At 34.5% G+C, this 21,480-nt stretch overlaps 1 protein-coding gene across 13 annotated transcripts in view; it reads right to left on the reverse strand.

Moving 5' to 3' along the window:
• NEK1 (NIMA related kinase 1) overlaps nucleotides 1–21,480 on the reverse strand; it is a 181,319-nt gene that overhangs the window by 123,658 nt on the left and 36,181 nt on the right. For all 13 annotated transcript variants that reach the window (XM_058550334.1, XM_058550340.1, XM_058550339.1 and 10 more), the window contains 6 exons: nucleotides 20,300–20,360; nucleotides 17,301–17,452; nucleotides 1,927–1,986; nucleotides 1,623–1,682; nucleotides 1,486–1,533; nucleotides 1,242–1,316 (listed from right to left, as the gene is read on the reverse strand). In XM_058550334.1, coding sequence (XP_058406317.1) covers nucleotides 1,242–1,316; nucleotides 1,486–1,533; nucleotides 1,623–1,682; nucleotides 1,927–1,986; nucleotides 17,301–17,452; nucleotides 20,300–20,360 — 456 coding nt within the window. The remainder of the gene's footprint in view (nucleotides 1–1,241; nucleotides 1,317–1,485; nucleotides 1,534–1,622; nucleotides 1,683–1,926; nucleotides 1,987–17,300; nucleotides 17,453–20,299; nucleotides 20,361–21,480) is intronic.

Genomic DNA, 21,480 nt, shown 5'->3' on the forward strand with positions numbered 1-21,480 from the left:
CTTTCTTGCTTATTGTTGGCCAGAGACCACGATTAACTCCTAGAGGCCACCTATACTTCCTTGCCATGTGAATGTTTGTTTTTTTCCAGACTAGCAGAAGCACATCTCTTTGACACTTCTCCCCTTCCAGTCTGCTATGAGGAGTCTCATAAAACGTTAACGTAATCCAAGAGTGACTACCCCATCACCATATGCCATATAACATGACCTAATCAAGGGAGCTACTATACCAACATATTCACAGGCTCCTCTCACACTCAAGGGGAGGGAATAAGCAAGGTGTGTATACCAGGGGTCAGGAATTGGGGAGACCATCTTAGAATTGGGCCTACCACAGATATGCAAAGGATGCTACAAGAGCAAAAGAGGAAATGCAAGATTCAGACAGGCAGAACAAACAAAGGAACAGTAAGTTAACAGATGAGCCCTTGTTAGACAAGCTCCGGGCACTGTTCTTGAAATTTTTCTTTTTTTCAAAAAATGAAGAAGTTAAGGCTCAGAGAAGTTAAGTAACTTGCCCAAGATTATATAGTCTGGATATACCCAAAGGAAATGTTTGAATTAATATATCTAGGTAAATGGTTAGCTAGGTATTTGGTTATCTAGGTAAATGGTTTGAGGTAGGAGTGAGAGTGAGGAGGAAGAGAGGGGTGCTATCAAGTAAAGAGAAACACAAGAGCAAAGACAGAGATTCAGCAGGCTACACACAGTAAGGAAACTACAGGTATGGTCTTTAGTTCCGAATGACTAGAGCATACAGTGCGTGGTAGGGAATGGATGGAGATGAGCTTGGGGAGATTGGCAGGGGCAGATTAATAAGGGTCTTCTGAAAACTTAAACTTTAAGTCTACATGAAGCTTCAGAAGGATTTTAGGTCGAGATGTGACAAACTGTATTTGATTTTAACAAGATTCCTCTTGCAGGACTAATGTATCACAGCCTTCACATCAAACTTTTTAAGCAATTTTAACAGTGTCACATATTAGTTATCACGTTAAGTACCAAATACATGCAGGAAAACTAAGAATTCTTAATAGATGCTAAAGAATTCTAGGTAAAAAGTAAATTACACTAAAAAAAAGGCATTTACATATATATTTTAAAGAGCAAGTTGAAACTGGAGGAAAAACAGCAGTAATATGACTATATGACTATATGACTATATTACTACTATTACTATATTACTATATTACTGCTAGTAATATTGCTATATTACTGCTATATTGGTATCAAATGCCTACCTTTACTTCACCACTTCCACCAGCACTTAGCACATTTCTCCATCCTTGTTCCCTGGCCCTATTTATTCTCTCCAACTTTTGGGGGAAAGAAAGAAACAAACAAAACACCATTTCAAGTATTATTACAAAACACATGAAATACATTTAGTAATAAAATGGAAATCAATGTATTTCTTTAAAAAAAAAAAAGTATGTGTGTGAAGAGGGGTGGAATGTAGCATGGAAAAATGGATTACCCTCTTACCTTTTCCTTTTCTTGCCTTTTCATCTGTTCAGCCTTCATTAAACTAATCTGTAACAATTTTAAAGACAAACTTCTTAGAACTCTTGAAACTATTACTGACAACTTGGCAAGGGAAGAAAAATAAGAGCAAAAACTACCTGATCCTTTTGTTTCTTTTCTTTTTCAATCAATTCCAATTTTCTCTTTCTTGCTGCTTCCTTAAAAAAAAAAAGAAAAACACTTTTATCAACAATAATTCCTACTTTTTCTATTTTCATCAGGAAAGTTAGTACACCAATGGTAGACTCAGGGAGGTTAAAAAAAAAAAAGAGAAATGTTAGAGGTATTTGTTTGAAAGAAATAAGGAGGAAAGGTTTGGAGGTTTTATATATAAGATTTTGTTTCTTTTTTTAATAATTATTTTTGCAAAGCTTTAAAATAAGCAGACAGATGTCTTTATACCTCAAACATTTTCCTCCTTTCTTCTCCAGGATTCACTTTCTTCACTGGAGTTTGATGGGCCTGGACAAAAAGTAAAACTACAAATTAGATAAGGATTTTGAGATACCCAATTAAAAAATTCAAACTCATGGAAATTTAAAATAAGAAAGAAGGTAAAGCCAATACTGCCATAACTCTCTTTCTAAATATATTATCCCTAAAAACAAAGAACAACTGTAGTGTTTGATATGCCGTTTGTCAAACAAAAAGAAACATTAGATTCAAAAAACTGTGGAAAAGGGTTCTTGCTCCATTACCAGGTAAAAAGTTTTGTCCTGAGATACAGAGGCTAGTCTTAAGTTTTCTATTACGAAAATACAATGTCATTTAGAAAGCCCAACATTGAAGAGATAAGTTTTTATTAAAAAAAAAAAAATTAGTTACACACTGTATGTTCACTATATAGAATTCAAACAAGACTAAAAAGTTAGTCTACTTCACCTCCAGAGGTAACCATTATTAATATTTTCATGAGTATCCTTCCATTATTTTACGCACTTAAATACATCCATAACCATATACAGGCAGAGAATCTTAGTTTTTTATGCTTTTTATATCAATGTAATAACAATGTGTTATTAAATGGAAAAATGATTTTTACTATTAACAATATTTCTTGACATTTCCACATCATGGTAAGCAAATTAACAATGGCAATATTCCATACTATGGATATAATTTATTTATCCATTCCTCTAGGGATAGGCATAGGGTTGGTTCCAAATTTTTTCCTACCGTATAAGCTATAAAGAACTTCCTTGTACATACATCTTTGTGCCATATGCAAGTATTTCAGAAGGGCAACTTTTTTAAACATGGAATTATAGAATAAAAACATAAATGTTGAGAAAAGCCATATGCAAGTATTTCAGAAGGGCAATTTTTTTTTTTTCTGGTGAGGAAGATTAGCCCTGAGCTATAACATCCGATGCCAATCCTCCTCTTTTTGCTGAGGAAGATTGGCCCTGGGCTAATATCCGTGCCCATCTTCCTCTACTTCATATGGGGCGTTGCCAGAGCATAGCTTGACAAGTGATGCGTCGGTGCGTGCCTGGGATTCAAACCCGCAAACCCCGGGCTGCCAAAGCCAAAAGTGCATTTAACTGCTACGCCACTGGGCCAGCCCCCCGAGAAGGGCAATTTTTTAAATTATAGAGTAATTATAGAGTAAAAACATAAATGTTGAGAAAAATTGCCCTCCCAAAAGGCTGCATCAAATTTTACTCCCACCAAAGAACTCATTTCCCCACAATGTCACAAATATTGAATATTATCAATCTATCTTGAATTTCTGCTTTTTGGAAAGGCTGAGAATATCTTCCAGGATATTAGATATTTACATTTCTTCTTTTATATACTAATTGTTCATCTAATTTTGGGGTTTTTCAATTTTAGGAGCTCTTTGTATATTATGGAAAATAAGACTACTACAGATGTTACAAATATTTTTTTCCCATTCTTTTAGTTGTTGTTTATTATACCTTTCACTGCACAAAAATTTGTAATTTATATGTAGTTAAATCTGCCAATCTTTTCCTTTATGATATCCACATATACTGTTTTGCTAAGGAAGACATTCTAGATCTCAATATTATACTTGCTTCTGCCACTTAGTTTCATTTTTATATTAAATCTTTAATTTATATTTAGATTTTTAAATATTTACAGTTAGATTTTTGTTTCTAGATCTGTCGGAATAAACTTTTGTTCACAGAGTTAGGAATCTTAATTTTTTTCCTCTAGAAAATCCAATTATCTCATAAACATTCATTGGCTGATACACCTTTTCCCCTACTGATTTGAAATGACTCATTAATCACATAACAAATTCACACACATATGGGTCAGTTCCTGGGATTCTCTATTCTGTCCCACTTATCCATCTCCTCTTTTCCTTTTTTCTTTTTTTATTGTGAAATCAAGTCACCTATAGAAAAGTAGGTAAAAGACACAGAGGTTAGCAAAAATAAAGGAAACACCCATGTAACTACCACTCAAGTCAAGAGACAGAATATTGCCAACACCCGGAAGCCCTCCACCTGCCCTTCCACAAGCCCTACCTCACCACAGAGGTAACCACCATCCTGACTTTCGTCTTTATCATCTGGCTTTTCTTTATTGTTATGCCACTTATATATGCCTTCCTAAACAATACAGTCCAGTTTTTTTCCTGTTTCTGAGTTTTATATTAATGGCATTATACAATATGTATTCTTTTGTATCTTGCTTAGTTGCTCAATATTGTTTTCAGGATTCATCTATGTTATTGTTTGTATCTACATTTGTTTTCTTTGCTGATACATATTATTACGTTGATGTTGATTCCTTTCTTGCACAGTTATCTTCTACTTTCCTCATTAGGTCTATCCTAAAGTATTTGAGAGAGTTTGTCACTATTTCTTTCCATTTCATTTTCTAACTGCTTATTCATTTTTGCATGTTGAACTTCTATCAGGTCACATTACTGAATTCACTAATAGTTTTCTGCTGCTTCACTAGGATTTTCTAGGTAGGTAATCATATAATCTGTAAACAATGTCTACTTTTTCTCTTCTCTCCAAATATTTATGTTTCTTATTTCTTTTGCTTTTTAATTGCATTTGCTAGGACTTCTGGCATAATATTAAACAACAGCAATCATGGCAAACATCCTTGTCTTGCTCCTGACTTTAATGGTAATGGTTCCAACTATTCATCTTATGTATAATGCCTGACAGAGGTTTCTGGTATATATATAACTGTATCAAGTTAAGAACTTTCCCTTCTATTTCTTGAATCAAAGAAGTTTTTTAAACTACTTTATTGAGGTATGACTGACATACACAAAGTTGTACATATTTAATGTATACAACCAAAGAAGTTTTTAAAACAAAAATGTTAAATTTTACTGAACTTGCAGCATCTACTGAGATAATTTACATATGGTGTTTCTCTTCTAATCTGCCAATGCAGTGAAATTACAGTAGTTTCCTACTATTGAACCATCCCTGGTATTTCTGAAGTGAATCTTATTTGATAATTATTAAATTATTCTTTTGATAAATTGCTTGATTTGATTTGCCTTTTTTAAAAAACGTTTTTTAGGATTTCTGCATGTATGCTCATAAGTGTAATTGACCCACGATTTTCTTTTCTTTTTCATCCTGTGATAACTACTCAGATTTTGTAATCAAGGTTAAGTCTACTGTATGATCAATTTTTCAAATAATTCAAAGTATAATTCTATGTATCAAAAAAGATTACAAGTATTTGCAGGAAACTCTAAGTTATGTATCATGCACCAGTTTTTACATTTTTCAGCTACCTTAGAAAAAAATGAATATAGAAAGGAACACTGCACAAAATTATTTACCTATTTTGGGTTTCAATACAAAGGAAAGCAGATGCTACTTTAAAAAATTACTTCAATGTGTCATTCACATTATTATTAAAATAATTCAGCATTTGATTAAATCATTAAAATTGTCTCTGCTAACAATTTCATTTTAATAGCAGCTGTATTTTAGCAGAAGTCAACGTTATGAAGTTACTTTCATATACCACTCATTGCTTCAGTTTTCTGAATCTTGTAAAATGACCGTAACAGATAAGCACTATAATTCTAAAAGCAAATTCAGAATATTATAAAATAAATATGACCCTCAAATCAATATGAAATAAAATTAATTTCAGAAATATATCATTGTTAAAATATTATATTCCTCACAATACATAAAACAGAACTAGAAAGGCACACAGAAGTTGACTTTTACCAAAAAAAATTCAAAAAAATATTTAAAGTTTTTGCTTCCTTTAGAGAGCTAAATGATATATAATTTAAACAATTTCCTCCTTATGAAATGCAACTAATTTATTTTAATGAAAACATTATTTAATATGAGCACAATAAAATGATATTTAGAATGTGTAACCCCATCCAAAGGGTTGATAAACTCATAAAATGAGAATGAGGATTCTCTTATAATGTGCTTTGGCATTTTAATTAAATGACCATCATAAACCAAATCCATTTTATTGATACAATATGTTTTAACTCAAAGCTACACACTAAATCTCACACCATGCTTAACTAAATAGTAAGTTTACTTCCTGACAAAATGACACAAGCAGTAGGTTCCCAGAACCATCCCACCCCCTCACTGCATTATTAATTCCTAACATCTAACTTTGGTTAGTTATTTCAATTCAACTCTTACTTAAGCTAACCATACATCTCACCACTTAACTGCAGAAAGACACTATGAGATGACTATAATACTGAAATATTTAAAGAACAGTAGCTTTCAAACTTTTTCTAAAAGTATCCCAAAGTAAGAAATATACCTCACATCCAGACCCAATAAAGATACACACACACCCCCCCACCAAGTTCCATAAAATACCTTTACTATGTGTAGTAGAGTCTGTTACTTTCCATCTATTACTTTGAAAAAAAAAAAACCAAGTCCCTGTTCTTCACCCACTAAAATGATTTTGCCACCACTAATAGAGAGAGAGAGCTCTGGGGGCACTATTACTGAAGTACCAGAAAAAAAAAATACAATTGTAGGTAATGCTCTTTATTGTATTGCAAACACACAGCTAACATTTCAAAGTATGTTCTGTGTATATAGAATTTAAACTATTGGGGAATGTTACCCAAGAGCTTTGTAAAAATATGTCTTCCTTCCATACAAAGGAATATTTGGCAATAAAAAGAAATGAAATACTGAGACATGCTACAATATGGATACATGTTACAACCTTGAAAACATTACGCTAAGTAACAGAAGCCAGTCACAGAAGACCACATATTGTATGATACATTTATAGAAAATGCCCAGAATAAGTAACCTATAGAGAGAAGTAGATTTGCAGTTGCCTAGGGCTATAGGGGTGGGGAAAGAATGGGGGATGAATGCTAATGGGAAAAAGATTTTTTTGGGAGGTGATGAAAATGTTCTAAAATTGCTTGTGGTGATGGTTGCACACTCGGTGAATTCACTAAAAATCATTTAATTCCAAACTTTAAACGGATGAATTGTATAGTATGTGAATTATATCTCAATAAAGCAGTTCTAAAAATACATATCCTCAAGAGTTGCTGAATCATAATTTCTGGAGATAAAGCCCTGCATTCCATATTTTGACAAGTTTCACAGGTTAACTCTTACGTAGCAGGTCGGGCACTGTATAGAAATTTGTGAAGCACAACACCAAACAATTTAAAAATATTAATGCAAATAATACAGCATCTCACTATAAATAACCAGCCTTTTAACAGATTACACAATAGTGTGCAAAAAGAAGAAGAAAATGTTTAAGACACCTACATACTCTTGGGTAACTTTTATGAAGGCGAAAATTATATTCTTTTGATGTTCCACATTGCCTTGTATATAAGATACTCAAATATTTGTGAAATAAAAATACCAAGCTCTTCCTCTGAGATCACACAGGTATTTTCAGAACACTACTTCTACACAGAAGAGAAAAATGTGGTAACAAAACATCCATACTTAGAGAAATGTTTTGTTTTGTGTTTCTTTTTTAAAATCAGAGCCAAAATACGGAAACATATTCGTGGAGCTCCCTCTGGTGGCTTAATAACTACTCCTTTGTTTTAACAGAGGCCTTTAAAAAATAAGTGATTATTATGACAAGAACTGAAGCAAAGAAATTTTTTATGACATGCAAATATGTTACGATATGCTGAGTAATAACAACACATATTAGCTTAAATTTTCGCAATTAAAAGTGACAGACAGTATCATTAAGTGGTTACGGTTTTCCTTATAAACTTCTCATTTTCAAGCTTAATAGAAAGTTAAGTTAAAAATTCCAAAAAGCCATTATGACTTTGAATCCAAAATATGCTTTAGATTTTCTGGGGGAAAAAAGTCTTTTAAAAAATATACATGCTATGTAAAAACCAAAGAAAAAAAGTTATTTCAAAAGTCATAATTAAAATCATTTAGACATTTAGTTTTTCCCTTTAATTCCTTTGTGGAGATTCAAAAACTCTTCACACGTTTGATTGCCATTTCTTTTTTTTTCTATTTTTTAAAGTTTCCTCTCAAATTTTTTTCTATTTTTTTTCATTGTGGCAAAATACACATAAAATTTACCATTTAAACCATTTTTTTAGTGTACAATTCTGTGGCATTACGTACATTCACATTGTTGTACATAGGAATTTAGTTTCAAGTGAAATGTTTTTAATTAAGCTATATATTTCAAGTGCTGATTATTTAGTTCTCACTGGTCTGGTTTAGAAAATCATATCTATTCGCCCTAAATGGTTAAGGGCAACAACCTCACCTGAAATTCCCAACACTTATAATTATCATCTGAATCACTTATCTGTCATTCAGAATATTTGATAGAATGATATCTATTATTCAGATTATTAACTGGAATCTGAACATTCCACAGCTTGCTGCTCTTGTACACTGAATAAATATTAATTGAAAATGAGGGAAATATTTAGAAAATCAACACATTATTTGATACCATCAGCCATATGAAAGAATAAACACCTAGCTACAATCCTGCCCAAAGGTGAGGAGCCTTCTTTTTTTTTATTGACGTATAATTGACATACAATATTATAGTTTCAGGTGTACAACACAGTGATTTGATATTTTTATACATTATGAAATGATCATGACACTAAGTCTAGTTACCACCTGTCACCATACGTTATTACAATATTATTGACTATATTCCCTATGCTATAATTTATATCACCATGACTTACTAATTTTATAACTGTAAGCTTTTACCTCTTGATCCACTTCACCCATTACACCCATCCTCTCACCTCTCTCCCCTCTGGCAACCACCAGTTTTTTCTCTGTATCTGTAAGTGTGTTTCTGTTTTGTTTTGTTTATTCATTTGTTTTGGTTTTTAGCTTCCACATATAAGTGAAATCATACAGTATTTGTCGTTCTCTGTCTGACATTTAACTTAGCATAATACCCTCTAGGCCCATCCATATTGTTGCAAATGGCAAGATTCCATTCTTTTTTATGGCTGAGTAATATGAACAGACATTTTTCCAAAGAAGACATACAGATGGCCAATAGGTACATGAAATAATACTCAACACCACTAATCATCAGGAAAATGCAAATCAAAACCACAAAGAGATACCACCTCACACCTGTCAGAATGGCTATTATTAAAAAGACAAGAAATAACAAGTCTTGGTGAGGATGTGGAGAAAAGGGAACCCTCATGCACTACTGGTGGGAATGAAAATTGGTACAACCACTATTGGAAAACACCACAGAGGTTCCTCAAAAGATTAAAAATAGAACTACTACACAATCCAGCAATTCCACTTCTAGGTATTTACCTGAAGAAAATAAAAACACTAATTTGACAAGATATATACACCTCAGTGTTCACTGCAGCATTATTTACAATAGCCCAGATATGGAAACAACCTAAGTGTCCATTGATAAATGAATGGATAAAGAAGATGTGGTGTGTGTGTACATATATATATGTATGTGTGTGTGTATATATGTGTGTGTATATATATATTATGTGTGTATATATGTGTATATATATAGGTGTATATATATATAGATATCTATATATATAGGTGTGTGTGTATATATACACACACATAACATATACACACAAAGGAGCCTTCTGTTATTGGTCCAGTCTTACCAAGAGCCCTGATCTCTCCATTCAGTCAGGCTAAAGGTTGGTCAAGAAATAGGACAACTGTAGTTCTACAACTCCAAGTGTATATTCCTTATGGAGCTAATAACATAAAGATAAATACATCCCTCCTCTCCATGGTTAATTTCACTCCCTGATAGGACAGAGATTCTGTACATGTATAAATCAAATGTTAAAATGGATTGTATTTGTTAAACACCATTTTGGAATATATAAATATCTCAAAAATTGTCTAAGTCTAAATTTCATATTGATGAAATATCTTTATGGTGAATCTGTATTTCACTAAACTCCATGAGAAGAAATAAAACACATTTCCAAAGAAATTTTGATCCAGGGCACGATTTTTTTAAAAGACATTTATAAGAATGCAATTAATCTGACTGATATAATATCAATGAACTATAATATAACCACTGATAATAACAAATAAAAATTTACAAAGAGTATGTATAACATTAAATAAAAACATCAGAACACGAAATTATCTGTATGCTATCAGAGCCACATTAAAAATACAGGCAATGCGTATTTGAATAAAAACTGGAAGGGCCCACAACAAAATTAAGTTACATTAAATGCAGTGTTTGGATACTGGGAATATGATTCTTTCCTCTTTTATTATATAAAACTGTCAAAACCATACTAAAAGACTACAGCAAATTTATTAAAATATATACTCTATAGAAAAAATTGCAGATCAAAGTTATACTACTTAAATTACTTCAAAGAACCAAATAATTTTAATAGAAATCAAGTTTCTATCTCAGGAATTAAACATGTATGTGAAGAATTGATTTCAAATGCTCTAAAGCTTTCTCTTCATCACCTCACACTGAAGTAGTTACCTTTAAGAATTAAGAATAAATCAGAAACACTGCGCTTCTGCTTGCGCCTAAAAGCAGAGTTTTTATTCGGCCTTTAATCGTATTAAGTGCTGTTAAAATATTAAAGAATATTTCTTTCCTGATTTGGAATTCATTTTATTCAATCATTTATTCACTCATTTTTAAAAAAGAAACTTACCAGGCACTTACTTTGTGCAAAATGTATATAACACGGTCCCTAACTTCAGAAAGCTGACAGTCTTTTAAATAAAAATAACATTAGGAACACACATATGAGGTGCTAAAGTAGTCTGGATAAGGAAGAAATTATTTTCCTGCTCTTTTGGTGAGGGAAAAGGGATAATTAGCAAAGAAAGAAAAAAAGTTTTTGGAAAAAAAGTGATGTGAGGTGTTTCTTACTACCTCCCTTAGATCAGTGGAGAACCGTAAGCCCACGTGGCAGCGTCCCAAGACACAATGCCAACGTTATATTCTTTAACCTACAAGCTAACAGTGTGAACAATCAGCATACAAACGGCTCCTTTTGCCTTTTTTCAGGCCTTTGTCTCTTTAGTTGGACTACAAGATTTGAGGGCAGAATAAATACGGTCTTTACTTTGTACTCTCTGAGGGCTCACAGAATAGTACAGTGTCAATGTCACACGTAACTACACAGAAGAGACAGGCAAAGAAAAGAAGAACATTTAAAAAGGAGGAGGGGGTCGTGATGAACAAAGACAAGAAAGGAAAAAGTACATACAGAGTACAGTCAGTAACTAGTGCTAAGTCCAACTCAGCTCTGACCCAGAATTTAGGAGCACTATGGGAGACTGGTGTACTGAACTCAAGTTTTAAACCCTGGAAGGTTTTCAATACACAAGCATGAGTAGACATTTATTTGGTAGGGTAGGACTTTGCCACTAAATATTTTCTACATGAACATACTTTATACATTTTTTATGTCAATAAGCCTGACTCCAAGGATACTTAGATTTGAATTTTGGGGTTACAATAGGAAGTTAAAGGAATTATATTAATTTTTAGCACCTTTAGTACTACTATTGATAATAATCTTAGCAGACTATTTATTTTTAGTAAGTAACTAAAGAAAACAGTTACTAAAACCATTTTTTTCTTACTGTTGACCTTTTGGAATAAAGACATATTCCAGTGTTCTCAAGAGAGCTGACCATTATCATTTTTTTCTCTCCAGATTTTGTTTTTCAAAGGTTATCAATTTCCTAAAAACAATAACAAACTGGCCTTTGTAGAGAGCTTTACTAAAATTTTTGGTTGTTATTCATTCTTTTAAAGAATTAACAGTTGAGTCACTTGACAAAATCTAAGTTACTACTCATTAAATCATTCACTCATTTAACTTATGCAGTAAATATTTACTGAGTGCCTACTACTTGCCAGGAACTATTTGCCAGGAATCAGTCAACAAAAACAACAACAAAAATCCCTGCTATCCTGGAGCTTAGACTGTAATGGAGGAGACTGGTAATAAGCAAATAAATGAAAAATACATAGTACGTTAAACAGCGATAATGGGAAGAAAAACAAAGCAGAATAAAGCAGATAAAACTGTGGTGATGGGGTGGAAGGACAGTTGTTATTTGACATAGTGTGATCAAGGATGAAGGTTCTATTCATTAAGTGACCTTTAAGCACAGATCTGAAGGAAGTAAGGGCGAGAACCACATAGTTTTCTCAAGGGAGAGTCCTCTAGGAGAAGAGAATAGCAAGTACAAACGCGTTTTTTCAGATGAGTGCTTGGCATGTTTGAAGGCAACAAGGTTTAGCACGGCTGGACTGAGAGTAGCAAGGGGGGAGTAGAAAACGAGGCTTGGAGAGGTAATAAGGGCATCAGAGGGCTTTGTAGGTCTTTGTAAGGACTCTGACTTTTACTCTGAGTGAGATGAAAAGCTACTGGAAACTTTTGAGCAGGAGAGTATAATGACCTGATCTTCATTGTAAAAGAAGCATTTAGGCTGCTCAAGTGAGAACAGACTGAAGGAAATAAGTTTGAAAACAGTGAGATCAGTCAAAAGATTACTATTATAACCCAGGCGAAAAACGAGAGTGGCTAGGACTAATGTGGTGACAGGAATAATGAAAAGCAGTCAGACCCTGAATATATTTTGAAGACAGGGTCAACAAGATGTGATGTTGGAAGGGTAGTCAATGATGACACCAAAAGTTTTTGACGAGAACAAATGGAAGGATAGAGTAGCCATTTACTGAAATGAGGAAGACCAGTTTGGCGAGGGGTGGAATCAGGAGTTCAGTTTCACATATGTTAATTCTGAGATGTCTATTAGAAATCCAACTAGAGATGTTAAGACAGATATGAGTCTGAAGTTCAGGAAAGGAGTCCAGGCTGGAGACATAAATTTGGGTGTCAGTTTACAGAGGCTGTCACTGCGCAAGTGAGTACGAGACAAGAAGGAAGATATCCAAGGACTGAGTCCTTAAGCACTTCAGCATTTAGAGATCAGGGACACAAGGAAGAACCTGCGAAGAAGGCTGAGGAAAGCAGTCAATCAGGTAGGAGGAGAATCCGAAGAATGTAATACTTTGGACTTAAGTAAAGAAAATGTTTAAAGAAGGCAGGGGTAGGGCCAGCCCTGGTGGCCTAGTGGTTAAGTTCAGCGCACTCCACATTGGCGGCCCAGGTTCCATTCCCAGGTGTGGACCTATACCACTCTGTTAGCAGCCATGTTGTGCTGGCGGCCCACATACTAAAAAAATATAGAGGAAGATTGGCACAGATGTTAGCTCAGAGCTAATCTTCCTCAGCAGGGGAAAAAAAAAAAAGGAGGAGGGGATAATCAAGTGAGTCAAAAACTGAGGTAGAGGAAGAAGACAACTGACCCCTGGACTTAACAATATGGAGGTCACTGATGTCTTTGCCAAGAGCTGTTTCAAAACAGCTGTGACAAAGAAAGCCCCGAGAGCAATGAGTTCAAGAGAAAATGAGAAGAGCTAAACTGGAGACAGCATAGACAATACTTTAGGAAAGTTTTGCTGTTAAAGTAAGCAGAGATAGGGCCAGCCCCGTGGCTTAGCGGTTAAGTGTGCGCGCTTCGCCGCTGGCAGCCCGGGTTCGGATCCCGGGCGAGCACAGACGCACCGCTTCTCTGGCCATGCTGAGGCCGCGTCCCACATGCAGCAACTAGAAGGATGTGCAGCTATGACATACAACTGTCTACTGGGGCTTTTGGGGGGAAATAAATAAATAAATCTTTAAAAAAAAAAAAAGTAAGCAGAGATATAGGGAAGTAGCTGGAAAGAGATATGGGAGTTAAGAGAAGCTTTTTTAAAAAGACTGAATATACAATATACAGTGTATTCTTTTGCTAACAGGAATGATTCAGTAGAGACGAAAAATAAAATGGTACAGAGGGGAGCGAAGTCCTTTAGTAGGCAAAAAAATAATAATAGATTGTACACAAATGGCAGGGTTGGCTCTAGATCAAAACAGAGACAGATCACCCAAAGTAATAGGAAGAAAGGCAGAATATCTACAAACAGATATGACTGACTGGCAGAAGTGGTAGTGAGAGTGTGGGAAAATTTTCTTCCAATTGCTTGTATTTTCTCAGTGAAATAGAAAGCAGGATCATTAGCCTGAAATGAAAAACAAGAAGAAGGTAAGAAATAATCATCTAGAAAGTGGGAGAGTAAATGGACTAAGGAAATACAATAGAGGGGCCAAAAGGTGCTCACTTGACATTGCTGGTTATAAATTTAAAGTGAGACCAGTTAGAACAGTTCTCCAACCACATTCTAGCACCCAGGTTCAGGCACAAAAGAGCTGGAGAGTTGGATTTCACCAAGTTAAGTTTTTGCCAGGTGATGTGTAATAATGGAAGCGAGGGACAAGAGAGTTGAGGTTTTGGAAACTATTATAATGAGAGAACATGGAATTTAAGCCAGAAAAGGAAAACAAAAACTAGGAAGAGAGGGACAATGAAAAAACTAGTAAGATCCATGGATCCAAAACAGGACAAATTAGTTTTGGAGACAGAGTACTCGAAGAATGAGCTGGAAACATAGAAAGTAGTGGCCAGCGAGTGGGATGCTTATAATTGAGACTATGGAATAGTTGCTATTATCGACAATAAGTTTGATGGCATGACTACAGGTTTGAGTTCTAAGGTAAGGTGGGAGACAAGATCACTGAAAGAGAACAGTCAAGAAAATAAAAGACCATGTACTATTTGGTACAGGATACCAAAGGATCACCTTTTTTGTATACTGAAATCACTAACAATTATGACAGTGTGGGAAATATGACAGTGAGTGAGGTGTTAAAATCCTCAAAAAATGAGGGTCTGCAGATAATCCTAACACAAAGGGATAGCAGGTGATACAGTCTGGTAGCAGAAGCCTCAAAGCTTAGAGGGGTGGGTTAGGGAGCAGGGAAGAGTCTGGCAGTGAGAAGTAAGGGAAACACCTCCTTCATCCTACCTCTAGACTCAGTGGTATTAAGGGACTAGAGAGAAAACAGCCACCATGTAAGAGAGCTGCACGACAGTGTGTTCAGGGACAAGCCAGGTTTTAGAGCAAAAAAGGTAAAGATAATCTTTAGAAGTTTAGAACACAAAGGATTTTGCTGATCATGTACTATAAGAGGGCTTTGTTCAAGATTTTAGGGAGCTATGCAGGAGGGTGGGACACACAGTGACACTCACACTGTGGGCAGCTTCCAGGAGAGTTCTGCCAATGCCCCTGCCAGCTTCCCTGTGAATTTCAGCAGCACCTCCAAGGCCAGCTTCCCACCAACTCCTGCTGGTGTCCCAGCCAGCACCCCAGCCTGCTACCCAAAGAGTTCAGCAGCACCGGGCAAGTTCCACCAGCACCCAGCAGGCTTCCTACAAGTTCAGTGGTTCCCCAAGCAGCTTCCCAGGACATTTTACTGGTACTCTGGGCAGGTTCCCAGGGAGTTTGATCAGCTCCACAGTGGACAGTTTCATGTTTGCCAGCCTCAGCCTGTGGCCCCTCAGTGAACCCTGCCATCCAGTGGGTTACAGCCATATCATATCCAATAAGGTCTCAATCTCAGCCTTAAGAATGGGGTTGGGGACATATTCCAAAATTTGTTCCTTCTTCAGGTACTCTGTCTCAGCACTAGGAGTAGTGGCGCTTCCTATATCTGCTATTTCTGTATTCTTTAAGTTCTCTTTGTCCCTTAAAAGTTAATTTCTTAAAAATAATAATTATTTATATTGAATGTGCCAAACTATTCTGTTTTCTGTCTCCTGACTGGATACCTACTTATACAACTTATTTGAAGACCGATTTACAGTAATCATTTTGAACTACTTTATGATAGATTTTAACCAAAGACACTGAAGTTTATCTTACAGCAGTGTGTACACATATGTATCTAAACATGTGTGCATGTATATATGTATATGGGGGCACACGGAGTCCAAAATAAAACAGGTTCCACATACCAAAGTATGCAGCTACTGACATGGAGAAAAATGTCAAATTCCTGCAACTAACACTGTGTATTCTTGGGCATGTCAGCTAAATGCAACAGGCCTTAATTTTTTCACCTGACATACGATAGAGTAGACTATACGATTACATTCCTTCTACCTCTATGATTGTGATTTACTCATCTGATTGTGAATTCTCAAGTACAAAATTTTCCCAGATTTTTATTAAGTGTATCACAGATATTTACTTGTTTTACACACAAAAATAAACGGTTCTGCTTAGGTTGTTCAAAAGTGATTTCATTTATAACGTCATTTTCTTTCATATTGCACCAACTACTTTACCTAATATATCTACTTAATGTTTCTTTATGACTTCAGTAAGCCTTCTTAGTCTTAGAAGACTGGCAAAGCAGAGTACAGCAACATTCTTGAGTAACTTAATAAAAATAATCCTATGAATATCAAGAAAACTGAATTGAGCTGCAATAAAAACAAGGTCAAATTATTTTTCTGAATAAGATATACAGATGGCCAAAAGGCACATGAAAAGATGTTCAACATCACTAATTATTAGGGAAACACAAATCAAAACTATAATGAGATATCACCTCACATCCATCAGAATGGCTATAATTAACAAGACAAAAAATAATAAATGTTGGAGATGATGTGGAGAAAAGGGAACCCTCATACACTGCTGGTGGGAATGCAAACTGGTACAGTCTCTACAGAAAACAGTATGGCGATTTCTCAAAAAGTTAAAAATAGAAATACCATACAGATCCAGCTACCCCACTACTGGATATTTATCCAAAGAACATGAAATCAACAATACAAAGAGATTTATGCATCCCTATGTTCATCGCAGCATTATTCACAATAGACAAGACATGGAAGCAACCCAAGTGCCCATCAATCGATGAATGGATAAAGATGTGGTATATATATATACAATGGAATACTACTCAGCCATAAAAAATGACAAGATCATGCCCATTTGCAACAACATGGATGGACCTTGAGGGTATTATGTTAAGTGAAATAAGCTAGACGGAGAAAGACAAACACAGTATGATTTCCCTCCATATGTGGAAGATAAACGAACACTTGGATAAGGAGAACAGATTAGTGGTTACCAGAGGGGAAGGGGATAGGGGATAGGGCAAAAGGGGTAAAGGGGCACATATGTATGGTGACGGATAAAAACTAGACTATTGGGAGTGAGTACGATGCAGGCTAAACAGAAACTGATACATAATAATGTACACTTGAAATTACACAATGTTATAAACCAATATGACCTCAATAAAATAATTTTAAAAAATAATTTTTAAAAATAATAAATTTATTAAAAAATAAATAACATGATCATACCTGTTTATGTTTTTGGAGTGGTTTCTTTTCATGTAATTTTTTATCTCCATATTTCTTATATGCTAAAGGTACTCCATATTTAGCAGCAGGCTTTGTAATTTTCTGAGCAGACACAACAGAAGCCAAGCTTTGTCCTGAAGCTGGTCTTTTAGCTATATGAAAAGATACAAAGAATTTTTTCCAGAGTTCTTTATAATAAAACTTTAATTTCAAAATCCTTCAACATACAGCACTTTTTCATTTTCACAATCACTGACAGAATTTGAGACTTTTCATTAAACATCTTAGTTACTCCTTAGTATGTCAATGCTTCATTATAACTATTTTACACTAAAGCCACTTTTTGAAAGAAGCAAAAAGCCACACTCCCCTCAGATGTTGAAATTTCTTATGTAAAAAAAGCACATCCCTAAAATTGACTGTGGGTGATGACTGCACATATCTGCGAATACACTAAAAAACACTAAATTTTTAAATTTTTTAAATGGGTGAATTGAATAGTATGTGAATTATATCTCAATAAAGCTGTTAAAAATAAATTTTAAAAAGAACATTCACTATTTTAGAAATTACTTTCAAAATCAGAAAACCAATTTCAAGAGCAACTGTTAAACATTAATTCCATCACTACGAGCAACTTCAATATTTTCTTCACATATAGTCTGAATGATGTCTATACCTACAGACCTGTTGAAGAATAAACACTTTAAAACAATCATTATAGCTAAGGGTCCCATGAAGTGTATATCTTGATACACTGCTGGTGGGAATACAAATTGGTCAGACTTTCTGGAGGGCAATCTATATCAAGAACAATGTTTATGAATCGATTTTAAAGAAATAATCAGAGAAAACCAAAATTTATACTCAAAGATAAACCCTGCAGCACTATGTATTAAACTCTTATTGAGACTCAGACAAGGTTCAGTCTTAGAGCAACGATAACTTCAAGAAAAACAGTTAAACCAAAGTAATTAAAAGGAAAGTGTATTATTTACATTTCTCAAAGATATCAGGAGAGGTCATAGAGTATAGTCTATATCAACGCGTACCAAAACCCTCTTTCCTCTCCTATTTTCCATATCTGCTAAGGTACCTCTCTGCTCAAACTCCCCCACAGCCCGAGCAACAGTTTTCTTTCTTCCTCTTCCAGCCTGCTCTCTATCTCAGGATTTTTATCATGTGCTAAATCAATTTAAATCAATCTCTTACAATAAGGATTCTTCCTTTTTAGGAGAGGAAAGGAGAAGAAAATTTAACTGATAGTTCACAATGAAATACTACCATTAAACTCAGTTCTTCAAAGAATAGTTGATTGTATTAGAAAATGTTCATCCTATAATATTGTGAATTAAAAGAAACAAACTTTTGTTTATAATGCAACCCCAATTTTCAATCATTATGGATATGTTATCACAGAAAAAATATACCAAATATAACAGTATGTGTTAAAATTAGGGATAATATTTTTCTTCTTTTTAATTTTTATATGGACATATATTATTCATATAATTTAGTAAACTCTTATAAAAATAAAAATAATATCAGTCATTTGATTGGCATTTTAGAGAGTCATAAGCAATTTGTGTTGAAGATATGAGATACAGTGTGATAGGGTAAGGCTTTCCAAACATATACTCCAACAATATCCTGACAGGAACCAGAAAATGTGGGAAAAAAAATTCCCGTTTGAGAGTTCAACTGCAGGATCAAATTAGGACACAGATATACCAAGTCACAACATTGTAACCTGGCTACATGTATTAACATAACCAAAGAAATACTGTGTCCAGAAAAGGGGCTAGAGACATAAAAGCATAAAAATGAAGATTCCCAAGAGACAGATATGAATAGTTCCCATTCACTTCCAGAGAAGAGAGAGAACTACTTATCTGATTTTTGAGCATTTCTCAGGCTCAGTGACAAGGCTACCAGTAGAAGGAAGCTTAATATAGGGAGTTGGAGCACACAAAGTATTTATAGGCCTAGCAGCAACCCAACTCCTATTTTAGCCCCATCCTATTAACATTTCATACATTCAACTCCTCTTATAACCAAGCTTTCTAATTCCTACGTAGGCATATCTATGTGGAAAGAATGTGCTGACACGGAGTATTTCTGGTCTTTGTGACAATGAGGCTTTTGATTAAGATTTGACTTCTCATGAGGCTTGACTGCCAGGAGAGACATGCTGATTCTGCTGTATATCTATCTCTCGTGAACTTTTTCTAGAGTGAGTTGATTTCTCAGGGACAGTCTCTGCACACTGAGAGGATGAGTCTAAGAGTCTTTAAGAAGAGCTAAGTATAGCCGGCTTTCCTGAGAACGCACTGCCACACCACTTCCAGCTTATATGGACTCAGTTTTATGATATGGTATTTATTTTTATTTATTTACTCAAACTCAAAATGGAGGAGAACATGCAAAGCATTATGTTTGAAAAACAATATACTCTCCAAATCTTAAATAACTTCTACTAGTTTTAGAAATATATATGTATACTATATAACTAACCCACAATCCTACAAATATTCTGCTGCTGTTGGCCACATTTAAAAGAAAATTATCCTTGGTAAGGTGCCTGGCTTCATATTAACTTACCTCCTAAAAATTCCAGAATATGAAGTATTTCTCAAAGAAAAATATTTTATATAAAGATTTGCACTTAACTGAGACATTTTATAACATTCTATGACAATGCTCTCAGAATATCAGCTAAGCATTTGATAAAGAGAGAAGATTTTCAAGATAGATTTCATTTAAATAAGGTAGACAAGAAATGGAAGTTTTGTCATTAATTCATCAGAAAGTGTTGTATACTGTCATACATCATAAATAATTTAAAGATGTATTTTCTCTGGATTAAATTTATCTTCAATTATCCCAACTTATTATATCTACATATATCTCTAGTATAATTAGTAGATATTACTAATTAGTATAACTAGTATATTGATTATTGCACATAGGTGAAACAACTCATACTAAATTTCACTTACCTGGTATAGGCTGTGCTCCAAATTTGGAAAATGTTTTTACACAAAATTCTTCTGCAATAAGCTTAGATTGAAGTGGGGGGGGGGGGAGTTAGAAAAGATGTTAAATTTCCAAAATAAAAAACCTACTCATTAATCAGAATACATTTTTTTTTCCTTTTTCAGTCACAATTATGCTGCCAAATAAACTGTACTAAATAAAATCAAGCAATCCATTCACCAAATTCCTCTCATGTTAACTCCCTCCCAATCTTACCCATTTATTTTTATTACTTCTCCAGAGAAGCTTCTTTCTCAAAGTAACCTAATGCACCACAAAGGCCCCCAAACACGCCTTGCCTGTTCTGTATCTCAGCAATTTAACACAACTACTTCTATGTGGAATAACCTCTATAGTCTATGTGAACCCATATCTCTCATTTACTTCAAAACTGATAAAGAATCATTTTACTATCTCTTCTTCAGATTAACATCTCAGTTATTTCAACTTTACTCTGAATCTTCTCAGCATCTCCAATGAGTTTTCACTCTTATAAATACACAATTGTAAACATGTTATTGGATATTTGAATATTCTTACATAATTTAACAAGTGTCTCTTTTTACTATTACTAAAACACTCCACTACTTATTCTCTAGCATTTATGAACATATTTTGAGAAGCAAAAATCATTAGCATTTCCTGCAAGTAATTTTCTCTCCCTACTCACTACATTTTTTTCCCTTTTTAAGTGCAACACTATACCATCAACAAAGATTTAACTCAATTTTAGCCTGCTTTTTTTCTTACTGGGCGGGGAGAGAAAAGGCAAGTGAATTTTCTCTTTTTTCAAGAGAAATGAGGCCTAGCAGAGAGAATATCCCCACAGGGGCAGTGGACCAGAAGCTTCAACAGGCAAAAATCCATGACTGAGATGTCATCTTTTCCATTAAGGATGCCCCTAGAACAGTAGTTCTCCAAGTCTCATACTAGCAGAATCAGCATCACCAGGAATGTATTAAATATGTAAATTCTCAGGCTCCACCTAAGAATTACTAAAATAGAAATTGTAGTAGTGGTACCGCGTGGTGCCCTCCAAGTGATTTTTATGTTTGCTAAAGTTTGAGAAGCCCTGCACCAGAAGATCAATGTACGTGAAAATCTGGTTCACAGGCAATTTCACAGCAACTGTGTAAATGTGTTT

This window comes from Diceros bicornis, chromosome 11, assembly GCF_020826845.1.
Source record: "Diceros bicornis minor isolate mBicDic1 chromosome 11, mDicBic1.mat.cur, whole genome shotgun sequence".
Lineage (NCBI taxonomy): Eukaryota > Metazoa > Chordata > Mammalia > Perissodactyla > Rhinocerotidae > Diceros > Diceros bicornis.